Here is a 12,688-nt window from a genome sequence, read left to right as displayed (position 1 = left end):
TCAGGGAGCAGCAGCAGTCGCCGGAGCCCGCTCTAAGGTAAGCCAGGGATGCCGGAAGCTGGGAGTATTTTTCCCAGACATGTTCGGCTTTTTGGCAGTTCCCCCCGGACGGGGGTTTGATTACCAAAAAACCGGACATGTCCGGGAAAAACCGGACGTATGGTAACCCTAGCTCACTCCCTGGGATGTCGGAGACCCAGGTTCAGCTTCCCCCGCCCCCCACCTGAAGGAGAGAAAAGACTGAACAGGAGCCTCCCGCCACTCAGCTGAGTGCTCTAACCACGCAGCTATGGGATCGTCTGACGTGGGCGTCTGCAGTCTCTCCTATTGAAGCTGTTGCCCTGTGGATTAAACAATGAAAGAGTCATTGGATCCGAGAGAGAGCACGGGAGAATGACTCTGTAGATTGGTGGTTGGGGCATTCACGTGGGAGGTGGGAGACCCAGGTCCTGGTTCAGTGACTCTTTAGTTATTTAGCCACAGGGGAACAGCTTCGACAGGAGAGACGGAGGGCTCACTACCCCAGAATGTCCCCTAGCTCAGGAGTCAGAGCACTCACCCGAGAGGGGCAAGCCCCCTGTTCAAAGGGGGAGGGATAGCTCAGTGGTTTGAGCATTGGCCTGCTAAACCCAGGGTTATGAGTTCAATCCTTGAGGGGGTCACTTAAGGATCTGGGGCAAAATCAGTACTTGGTCCTGCTAGTGAAGGCAGGGGGCTGGACTTGATGGCCTTTCAAGGTCCCTTCCAGTTCTAGGAGATAGGATATCTCCATTAATTAATTTATTTAAATCCTTTCTTCCGCAGCCAGAGGAAGATGGCAAAGGGCTGAAGAAAGTACTCCAGTTGGAACTTGGGTTTACTCTGGACTTTGGTTACTCCAGAATAGGTGGAGTGTTTGGTTTAGCAAAACAGACTTACCAGCCAGGGGAAACTGAGGCACCAGCCACTCTGGCACACAGAAGGTAAGAAATTTGTCACAGTTTAAATACTTAAAATCCAGTTTAAGCTAGAGAGTTGAGGAAGAGGGAAAAGATCTCTCTCCTCATTTCCACATTTTGGCAATTGGTAAACGGAGGCACAGAGAGGTGACTTGCTCAGATCCAAGCAGGGAATCTGTAGCATTCAGGAATAAAAACCCAGCGATCAGACATTCAGTCCTGTGCTGTAACCATGTGGTTGCCTTCCTTCTCTGGAGGAAGAGCTGAAGTCAGCGCAGTTTGATGGAACAGTGCCCCTGCAGTCTGCATGGTGGAGAGTCAAAGGCTGCACACAGCATATGGGATGCGTGGCATATAGGGTGCATCCAGTTACCAAAGGGGATACAAGATAAGCGGTGCAGCCAGCTGCCAAGATCCTATTGATTAGTAAAGGAGACAATAAGGATAGAAAAGGAGACTTGTGCTGTTACTCAGTTTCCTGTACGAAGTGTGTCCACACACACACACACACACACACACACAGAGGGGCATACACAAAAGGAAGAGAGAAAGCACGCTGTGAGCAGCCCTTACCAGGAGGATACTTTCCCAGGCCATCCAGCGTATAGGCAGCACAGCTCTGCCCTGGATACGGTAATAATCCCCGCTGTACAGATTCCTGCTCATTCCAAAATCTGCAATCTTGATGGTATAGCTGTTCCCAACCAGGCAGTTGCGGGTGGCCAGGTCTCTGTGCACGAAGTTCAGGGAGGCTAAATACTTCATTCCAGAGGCGATCTGGGTGGCCATGAACAGTAGGTTGGAATAGCTGCATTTAAAATAAACAACCGAAAATCAAAGGAGAGTTTCCTTGCAGTTGCTTTTCTCTCGACTCTTCCTGCGGTGGGAACCTTGCATGCTGTGTGTTGCAATAAGCAAAGTGGAGTCACTTCCCTCCCTCATTCCTCGCTATCCCTGTCAGTCTAGACTGTACATTTACAACGAACTAACTGTCTTCCCTGACGTGGGAGCCATGTTGCTGAGGTGGCTGGCCAGGAGCAGCCAGCTCGCACCTGCAAGTTAGACCCTTTGGGTACGTCTACATTGCAGCTGGGAGCCAGCCTCTCTGCCCGGCTAGAAACGTTTGCGCTAGCGGGCCTTAAACGCGTGCGCTGAGAATAGCAGTGTGGACATGGCTGGGCAGGTGGACGCGTGGGCTAGCCACCGGAGCACGGATCCGGGGGGGCCGGGGGGCCCAAGCTGCAATGTCCACACTGCTATTTTAGCACACTAGCTGAAGCCCTGCTAGTGTGACTCTGGCTCCCTGGACTCTCTCCCAGCTGCAATGTAGACGTACCCTGAGATGTTGAGAGCCCATAAATCAGGGATTTCACAATGGTGGGCCAGATTTTCCAAAGCACTCAGCTCCCATTTAGTCACCAAAAGAAGCAGACAGATTTCCAAGGGTGCTCGGCACTGGGTCCTCAGCCATTTTGATAATAGTGTGTGCTGATCCCTTGGAAATTTGGCTCCAAGCTATGGGGAAATCTGGCCCCACGTCACACAAGTCCCTGATTTATGGGTGCTGGGTGGGGCTTAGGTATCCAAGTCACCTGACTGGCAGTCACAGACAGAGGCTAGTGCCTGTAAATCTGGCCCTAAACGGCACATTGTTATTTCTTGGGGAAGAGCTTGTGTTCTTGCAGGGCTGAGAAAGGGCAGGACGTCCTGATCGCCACCATTACCATGTCTCTGGAAATACGGTTTGTTATTTTTCATTCCCTTAATCCTGCCTCCTTGTGCACATGTATTATGTCTTTAATGACATGATCACATGTGGGTTTTGCCAGCGGACCCTGTCTCAAACAGGTCAGAACTGAGAAGATGAGTGAATGAGGCAGGTGCCTTCAGAAGGAGAAAATACCGTCTTGTGGTTAAGGCAGTGGGGTAGGACCCAGGAAAGAAGGGTCCTATCACTGGCTCTGCTACAAGCTTCCCTGGGAAGAGAGGCAAGTCCCTTGGTTCAGAATTTTCAGAAGCAGCCACAACTTCTTATTTGTGTTACCACAGCACCAAGGAGCTCTCCACTACCCAGGGTACTGCACTGCCTGGCCAATGTGTGTGGGCTCATGGCACCAACACACACCAGGTTGTTAAGGTTGCACCATGTGCGTATTTATTCCTTCCTTGCCAAGTATAACAGTGTACGGCAGGGTTACAGCAAGAGGAGGTTTCCCCACAGCCTTTACTTCTCAGCCCAGTATCACCCTCTGAGCTTTCCTTCTGTTTTCCTGGCTTCCTGCTCCTTTCACTTATGTCCTCCCAATTACATCGTTAACCCAGTGATTGCCACCCAGGTGCTCATAATCCCCCAACAGAAAATGGTTAATTGCTCATAGCTGAGCTTGCAGCCTTCTTCATGCTGCAGCAATATCAGTGACCGGGGTGCTACTAATAGTGCCCCGTCACAGGAACCTAGCCATGGACAAGGATCCGTTGTGCAAGGTGCTGTACAAACACAGAACAACGAGATGCTTCCTGCCCCAAAGAGTTTGCAATCTGAATATAAGACAAAAGACAACAGACAGACAGACGGGGGCCTACAAAGAAACAAGATCAGCAGGATGGGCCATGGTCTCAGCACACCAGCAGCCTAACCATTGTCAAGTTTGTTGTCAGCATCACTTCAAAGGAGAATTTTGAGGAGGGGTTTGAATGTGTATAATTAGGCAGGGTATGGATGTTTACAGGGAGTTCCTCCCACGACTGAGGAGCAGCATGGGAGAAAGCACACAGGGGCCTGTTTGGAGATTTAACAAGTGGGCAGTGAAGGCTGGCATTGGCCGGAGTAGAGCGGGGAGTTGACCTCTCAATAGCAAATGAGAGATGATTGGTAGGTGCAGATACAATTGGGGGGGGAGGGATAGCTCAGTGGTTTGAGCATTGGCCTGCTAAACCCAGGGTTGTGAGTTCAGTCCTTGAGGGGGGCCACCTAGGGATCTGCAGCAAAATCAGTACTTGGTCCTGCCTAGTGAAGGCAGGGGGTTGGACTTGATGACCCTTCAGGGTCCCTTCCAGTTCTAGGAGATAGGTATATCTCCATATATTACTACTATAGGCCATGAAGCTGGATGGGGATAGGTCACAGAGAGCCCTGAAAGCAAAGCCAGGCAGCTTACATCTGAGGCACTGGGCAGGCAGTGGAGGGATGCAAAACAGAGAAGGGGTGACAAGGGCAAAGCAATGGGCTAGGAAAATGATCTTTGCAGCAACATTCTGAATGGCTCAGAGTGGGGCAAGATTGCATTTGTCAAGGTCACAGAGAAGGATGTGGCAGTCCTCCAGATGTGAGATGAGAGCCTGGATGAACATTTGAGCTGTGTGGATGGATAGGAAGGGCTGGATCTTAGATGGTATGGATGAAGAAGGGCAAAATTTAGACATAGCTGGACACGAGGACCTAAAGGGAGGGCCGAGTCAAAGATGACACCCCGTTTATGGGCCTGATTGACAGCATAGTGGTGCTGTCTACAGTGACAGAGAAGGAGGTAGCAGGAAGGGTTTGGGGGGAAGGTTAGGAGCTCTGTTTTAGCCAGATTTACCATGCAATGGCAGCTAGACTTACACAAGGAGCTGTCCAAGAGACAGGCTGAGATTTCAGTTTGGACAGAAGAAGGCAGGTCTGGAGCAGAGATTACCCAGAGATAAGGTGGAGAGGGACAAGGGAAGGGAACCCAGGACAGAGCCCTGTGGAACCCCCACCGAAAGTTGCAGGGGGCACAAAGAGGATCCTCCCCAGGGCACGCTGGAGGAACGATTAGAGAGGAAGGAGGAGAATCAAAAGAGGACAGAGTCACAGAAGCCAAGGGAAGGAGAAGATTTCAAGAACAAGAGCATGGCTGATGGTGCCAAAGGCAGCTGACAGGTCGAAGAGGATGAAGATGGAGCACTGGTTCTGAGCTTGGCTAGAAAGAGGTCATTAGTGACTTTGGTGAGCATGGTTTCAGTGGAGTGCCAGGTGCAGAAGATGGACTGGAGAGGGTCTAGGGTGGAATTGGAGGAGAGGAACTTCAGACAGCGATTGTAAACAGAGTGCTCAATGAGCTAAGAGATGGAAGGGAGATGCGGTGGAGTGGCAAGCGGGGTCAAGGGTGGGTGTTTTTAAGATGGAAGAGACTAAAACGTTTGTATTGTGTGGGGAACGAGCCAGAGGCAAGTGAGGGCTAACAAGAAGAGTAAGGGAGGGGATGAGAATGGGTGTGAGGGAGATCAGGAGATGGGATGGGGACATTGGGGCAGGTGGTGGGGTTAGAGGAGAGCAGATGAGAAACTCCTGTGTCTATGACAAGAGAGAAGGAGGCAAAGCTGTAGAAGGGTAAGGGAAGGCTGTGTCTTATTTTATCAATGTTCTCTTTCAAGAACTTAGGTACAGGAGGAGAAGTGGGGGAGGGAGGGTTTGAGGATTGATTCAAAGGAGGTGAAAAGTAAGTGGGATTGCACACGTGGAATTTGATCAGGGTGGAAAAGTAGAGTTGCTTGGCATAGGACGATGGCAGAACTAAGGAACAAGTTTCTGGCATGGTCAGAGGATATTAGAGATGTTCTGCTGCATGAGAGGAGGAACAGAGGATTTTGGGGGTGAGCTAGGGCTGGGGCTGGCAAAGGATTCAAGAGAATCAACAATCACAGGGAAGAAAGGGAAGAGAATGCAGGGAGCAGAGAGCAGCAGAGAAATTATCAGCATTGATGGAGTGAAAGTCAAAGAGGGTATGTCTACACTGCAATGTAAGCCCAGGGTTAGCAGAACTCGAGTTATCAGTCCCTGGGATTGTTAACCAAGGGCTTGAGCATCTACACCCATTTGTAAGTCCAGGTTAGGAATTGGTGAACCCTGGGTCCCAACCTAGGGCTCCAGCATCTACACTGCATTATGTGGGCCCGAATCCAACCACCCAAATCCCAGACTTCTTAGCACCCTCTAGCCCTTTGTTCGTGGTGCAGTGTGGAAGAACATGACTGTCCAGAGGATCAGCCCATGGGATTGTGGGATACTTTTGGCAGACTCCCAGAGCACAAGTCCAGTGGGGCTGTGTCATAACTATAAAGGGAAGGGTAACAGCCCTCCTGTGTACAATACTATAAAATCCCTCCTGGCCAGAGACACCAAAATCCTTTTACCTGTAAAGGGTTAAGAAGCTCAGGTAACCTGGCTGACACCTGACCCAAAGGACCAATAAGGGGACAAGATACTTTCAAATCTTGGTGGGGGGAAGGCTTTTGTTTGTGCTCTTTGTTTTGGGGGTTGTTCACTTTTGGGACTAAGAGGGACCGGACATCAATCCATGCTCTCCAAATCTTCTGAACAAGTCTCTCATATTTCAAACTTGTAAGTAACAGCCAGGCAAGGCGTACTAGTTTATCTTTGTTTTCTCAACTTGTGAATGTTCCCTTTGCTAGAGGGAGGTTTATCCCTGTTTTGTTGTAACTTTGAAACTAATGCTAGAGGGGGTTCCTCTGGGCTCTTTGAATGTGATTACCCTGTAAAGTTACTTTCCATCCTGATTTTACAGAGATGATTTTTACCTTTCTTTCTTTAATTAAAAAGCCTTCCTTTTAAGAACCTGATTGATTTTTCCTTGTTTTAAGATCCAAGGGGATTGGATCTGGACTCACCAGGAATTGGTGGTGGGAAAGGGAAGAGGGGGGAAATGATTAATTCCTCCTTGTTTTAAGATCCAAGGGGTTTTGGATTGGTGTTCACCCAGGAATTGGTGGAGGAGTCTCTCAAGGCTACCCAGGGAAGGGAGTTAGCACTTGGGATGGTGGCAGCAAAACCAGATCTAAACTGGTAGTTAAGCTTAGACGTTTTCATGCAGGTCCCCACATCTGTACCCTAAAGTTCAGAGTGGGGAATGAACCTTGACAGGCTGCGTTTACACTGCAAAGCAATAGGGCTTGAACCCTGGGTCTCGGCTTGACTCAGGCTCGGACCCTTCAACCCCCGTGGGACTCTGGGTCCGAGCCCTGGGTTAGCACAATCTGTGTGAAGACGGAAGGGGAGGGGTTAGGCTTTAGCCTGAATTTGAACCCTAGACACACCCAGAAGGATCGAGTGACAGCATGAGGGGGAGCTGCTGAAAGAGACCAGGGGATGGGGGACCTCAGAACTCATGGTGAGCTCACAGAAAGCAGGGCTTGGGGAAGACCAGGTCAACCGAATGGCTCTTCTGGTGAGTGGGAGAGCCCAACCAGTGCTGCTTGTTAAGTGATGAGGTGAGGGCGAGGAACCACGCAGCTAAGGGGTCAGAGGGGTCATCGCTATGGAAGCTGAAGTAACACTCTATTCACTTTGATGGAATAAATTGGCCCAAAGAGTCAAAGGGTCCAATATTAAACAGTTGTAACCAAGGTTTGGTATACAGAGACCTCAGCCATCTTAGTCCCAAAGCAAAGAACACCACTGAGCATCTTAACCTTTTATTAAAGAGACAGAAAAGAAGGAAAAAGAGTTAAAGCATTTGAAATGTCCAGTATTGTATAAGGCTTTCTTTTTAACACTATCCCTTGTTCCCTTTACCTTTAGCTGAAGAGAGTTTTAGAAGGAAAACGCCTCCAAGGGACAGGTTTTTAGGTGGCACTACACATGGTAATAGCTGTTCTTTCGGGGGGAAAGGGAAGAAGTTAGGTGAGCTGGACTGGAGCTGTTATTGTTGCTGCTGTTGAAGTCCGATCCTGTTTTCTAAAAGACAAACCAAGACAAACACACACAAAATTGGGGGGGGAAAGAACAGCCAAGATGGAAAATGCAGCCTCTGTCTCGGGTGAGAACTCTTAGTTGCAACTTCCCTGCTGGAGAAATCGAGGCACAGCACCTGGTCTGATCGGCCACTCTGAGACCTGGCAAACTAGTACCAGCATCGGGCAGCTCAGGGCATTGCTTTTATCTGCTTTTTTGGTCACAGGCTCACAGCAGTGTTGCAAAATATGCAGTCTTGGCTGGCTAAGCCAGACTCTTATTAGACAGAAGGCCAAAGGAGATGGATAGGAAAGAGAAGAAATAGGCGGAGAAGGAAAAGAACACACAGAAGGGTGTGCGGGTGGCAGCAGCGTTTGACAACGTCTCACATCCCAGATAGTTTGGGATTGAACTGAAGCCGGTGGAGGTTGTGATGTCACCTGGGACCCTCTCTCTGGCCCATGCTGGTTAGGACATTGCTCAGGATCTGGACTCTGAAGGCCCAACGGTGTTACAGTGGATCATGAGGGACTCAGGAGACGGTGGGGGTGGCAGCCAAGATAGTGACGTTCGCTCCTTCAGATTCCCCTGTCATTCAGTCAGCCCTGATCTGTCTCCAGTTTTTAATCCATCTGAAGTGTGCCGTGTTCATTTTGTATTGTTCTAGTTTTTTAACCAAAATATCATGCAGCTGCTAGTGAAATGCCTCACAGAAGTCCACGATTGCACTATCAACCAAACTTGTGATCTCATAAAATAAAAAGCTATAAGTTAGCTTGACAGAATCGATTTTCCATAAACCCATCTTGATTGGCATTAATTATATTATCCTCCAGTAATTCTTTATCAATCGAATCCCATATCAGCTGTTCCATTATTTTGCCGAGGATCAATGTCAGGTTGGCAGAACATTCGCTTTCTTCCAGCAGTCTTCTGGAACTTCCCCAGTGTTCCAAGATTTATTGAATATCGACATTAATGGTCCAGTGAGCTTTTTGGACAGCTTGTTTAGGAAAAATGTTTCTACACAAAAATTAATAGATTAATCTGTAGCGGATCTGGTGCAACTGGCCATTTAAAAGTCTTTAGAGTCTTTTTTCAACCATTATGTGTCCAAATTGAAAGTTTATATGCTAACGGGTAACCAAAATATAAACTCTTTGTTGGATAAAATTTTCTTCATTGTACACACAAAATTCCTCCACCATATATACAACATTTCTCCACAGGATAAAATCCTCTCTCTGAGATAAAAACTTTTCCATCAGTGGCTATACTTTTCAATCAAATGTTATCCTTCAATGGAGAGAGTTTTTATGAGTTGCTCCAGAGAGAGAAGGTTTTATCTGCTGGAGAAGTGCAGCTGCTGCTGAATTAACTCTTTTCTCTCAAGCGGGCATATGAAATCTTCTCTCTCAGTCCCGGCACTAGGTCTGTACGCACCCTCTGGAAGCCATCCTCCCTAGTTTGCCCCCAAACCCCCACATGCTCCTCAACTCCCCTCACTTAAACATTTATAAAAACCAGGAAATGAATACACAAAACTGTACGTGAAGCAGTTTGGGTTGTCACACTCACAACATACTTGGCACAAACACACAAATGCAAGGGGATAAAGCCACCTACCACTACATACCCTCTAGCTGTCCACCCACAGGCATCCACTTTATCACTGCTACCAGTACTGTCCACAGCTGTGGATATTAAATGATATAGTTGGGCCCTAGAAACCAACTGGTGCCAACTGGCAGAGGGCACAGAGGCATATAGGCTTAAAGAATCATCTGAGTTCACCAGAAGGGGTCATGTAAGGTCTCTACTGAACGCCTGTGTCACACACGTCATCGTAACCATTGTGAAATGTCTGTGCAGATAACACGTAAGGAGGTTGTGGATGTTTACTGAAAATTGTGTTTTTAAAGCATGTAAGTTAAGACAGGTCACTAGAAGGTGATTCTAGGCAGGAAGGGGGTAGCAAACACTTATTTCTCGAGCAGACCATTGTGTATTGTATGCCTTTGTGCCAACCCAGTTAGTATAAAAAACAATGGCCATACCTGGAGACTGGCTATGTTTGCTGCCTGGGCCAGGTGCAGGCCTGCGGATTTACAAAGACAAAGAAACCCCGAGGTAAATCTCTTTAGAGGGGACTTCCTGTGGTAAGGGACCATATTCTGTAACTGCAAAAAATAAGTGGAGAGGGGATGATTTCATCCCTCTGTCTGGCAAGACAAGCTGCCAGCGGGCTTGATCTTAGGAAAGGAAGGCCTCGGCCCTCCTGGCTGAAAATGCTGGGGCAATGACTTGGGGTAAGCTACCTGTAGGAGACAGGGGAATGTCTTGTGAGTTCAGTTTAGGCTCCAGAAAGCAGGTTATGAGTTTGTTACCATTTGTTTCCAGTGTTCTTACTTACTGTCATTTGAATCTCTGTTTGATAACAGACTTCCCCTTGTTTTCACTATAACTATAGCGAAGTGTTCTGTGTTAGGCAGAGTAGCGATCCTGAGGTGACACTAGGACGTTGGTGTGTGCTCCTCCTTTGGGAGTAGAGACTCTGAGCTCTGGTCTACACAACAGACCTGTATCGGTGTAACTGCGTGGCTCAGGGGTGTGAAACATCCACATCCCCGAGCGACGCTGTTATACTGACCTAACCCCTGGTGTAGACAGCGCTATGTTGGAGGGTTTAAGTGTAGACTTGCCCGGAGAGTTCTGTGAGTGTTCAATGGAACAGCGGCTGGGCACTCCAGAGGAACACTCGGAGGAGGTGGGGGTTGGTGTCCGCCTGTCGCTAACCTGCACAGAGAGAGCGAGGCTGGCAGAGGCCTGGCAGGCAGCGCGGGTGTTGCCAGAGGCTGGGGGAGTCACGAGGCTGACACACAGTGGCACAGACAGGTGGTAGCAAGCAGCATCACAACCTTGGGTACCCCGGGGAAGCATTGGAGTAGTTTGCTGTGTGAGGAGAGAGTGGCTTGGTAAAGGGGCTGACAGAAGCTGGAATCCTGTGGCAGGCAAAAGTAACATTGTGGTGCGTGGCCTGTGGTGTACAGTACTCGTGGTATGTTACACACGTAGCATCCTTAACTGGCTCACAATTCAGATTGTTTTTAATATTATTATACTTTAAGTTCAGGGCACTGAAACTGTTGCATTAGAACCTGCGACTTCTCCTCTTACCTGACGCATGGAATGTTGTTCGAAATGGCGAATTTACTGCAGATCTCCCGCTGTGACAGGAACTGGTTGAGGTCTCCGTTCTCCATATACTCTGTTATCATGCACAGCGGGTCATCACGCACACACACCCCCAGCAGTCGGATGATATTTGGGTCCTTCAGCCGGGACATGATCTTGATCTCCTTTAGGAAATCATTTCTTAAAAAGAGAAAGACATAAGTCTGATTCCTTGAACACTGTCCTCTTTTCCTTTGCTTGAGGAATCTGGGAGGAGCGAAGGGGAGATAGAGAGGCTCTGAACACTAGGAATGGGAGTTTTTCTGAAGTCTCCCAAAAGAGTTGCCTGTCTTTTTCTCCCTGAAGTATTCTCCCACTGATTTCCCTTTATTCTGCTTTGTAAGCAGAGTGCACCCTCTTGAAATCCCCGTTGCACCTACAGCTGCAGCACAGAAACAACCCCCGAGTGCAGGGCTTAGCCACACAGGCTCTGCAGGGAGGGAGACTATGGCTGGGCCAGGCCCCAAGAGGGGTTTCTGAAGGTAGAAGGGAGTGGTGGGGGAGAAGGGGCAGAGGCTGTTCCAGATGTGGTGATGTCAAAGTCTCAGGGATAAAGGATGACATAATAGCACCATGCAGGAAGTGAAAGTTTCTATCCATCTCTCCATCCTGCATCCATCACTGTAGTATATGATCAGGTTATTTTTCTATCAACATGTCTGTATTTCTATGGTTTCTCCTAGGAACTGGATCAGCCCATGGGGCCAGCAGTCTAGTATTCTGTCACTGACAGTGGCTAGTACCACAGGAAAGGGTAAGAAACCCAAGTGCTGGCCATGATGGGAAACCTGCTCTCTGGAAGTGTTTCCTCCTAATCCCCAAGAGCTCATGCCCATATAAACTCTTGAGAGTTTTTATCCAGTGCAATGTCACTGTGGATGTTCCCATTCTCTACATAAATGTCCAGCCTTCTGTGAAACTGGCCAACCGTGTAGTTTTCATGTCACTCCTTATAACTCACACGATCACATCCTTTTCAAAGGACTCCTCCCCCTCGGTGTCTTCGTGACCCTTTCCTGGATGAACTGGACTTGTTCACCTATTTCTGTGTGCACAGCATTAGTGGATAAGCCCACTAGTGCCCTGCTGGATAGGGGGAGTGATATCATAAAATAGATCATTATTAATCACACCCGTCCATCAAGTATGGACTCTAGCTCTCTGCTCATGAGCTCCACTCAGCAGCCAGGATAAAACTGACATTCCACTGACTTCCATTATCTCTGTACAAATACCCACTCATGCACTAACTGCTCATATATGCACACACCAAGGGCTGACTCGCCTCTCACTTACACAAGTGTAAATCTGGAGTAGCTCCACTGAAGTCAGTGAAGGTAACCTGTGTAAAATTAATCTCAGAGCAGAATCAGGCTTCATATTCAGATTACAGCTGTTGCATAGTGTCATGTGGTTACCTGGCTGTTTTGTTGACATTGGATCTTAGCATTTTCACTGCCACTAGAACCGGTTGGTTGGTGAGTTCTGTAGACGAGAGTCCCAAAAATTCCAACAGGCCATCTGCTTCACACAGGTGCACCTGAAAAAGGGAGTGCAGGGTCAGCCATGAACATGTGGTAAAATCAGAGAAGAAGAGGAAAAAAACATATCACGTTATGGATAAGCATTATGGTTAGAATTGATTGAATTATCCCTTGAAAGTAAATTATTCAGTGAGTTTAGTCTTTTTTTGTTTCTGATCAGAAAAAGTTGAAAAACTGCCCCTGGATTCTGTGAACAGATTTGTTATTTGTAAGTGTTTGTTGAAGAGCTTACATGAGCTACTTTCATCCTATGGGTT

At 48.1% G+C, this 12,688-nt stretch overlaps 1 protein-coding gene across 3 annotated transcripts in view; it reads right to left on the bottom strand.

The window, feature by feature from the left end:
• LOC112118926 (discoidin domain-containing receptor 2-like) overlaps positions 1–12,688 on the bottom strand; it is a 139,814-nt gene that overhangs the window by 12,581 nt on the left and 114,545 nt on the right. For 2 of the 3 annotated variants that reach the window (XM_026658488.2, XM_026658489.2), the window contains 3 exons: positions 12,306–12,427; positions 10,831–11,028; positions 1,512–1,746 (listed from right to left, as the gene is read on the bottom strand). In XM_026658488.2, the coding sequence (XP_026514273.1) occupies positions 1,512–1,746; positions 10,831–11,028; positions 12,306–12,427 (555 nt within the window). Of the gene's footprint in view, positions 1–981; positions 1,355–1,511; positions 1,747–10,830; positions 11,029–12,305; positions 12,428–12,688 lie in introns of those variants that run through there. The other variant, XM_026658490.2, reaches the window with a different exon arrangement.

Source organism: Terrapene carolina, unplaced genomic scaffold (genome assembly GCF_002925995.2).
Source record: "Terrapene carolina triunguis isolate 2854851 unplaced genomic scaffold, T_m_triunguis-2.0 Scaffold449, whole genome shotgun sequence".
Lineage (NCBI taxonomy): Eukaryota > Metazoa > Chordata > Testudines > Emydidae > Terrapene > Terrapene triunguis.
This window is presented reverse-complemented; position numbering and strand designations above follow the sequence as displayed.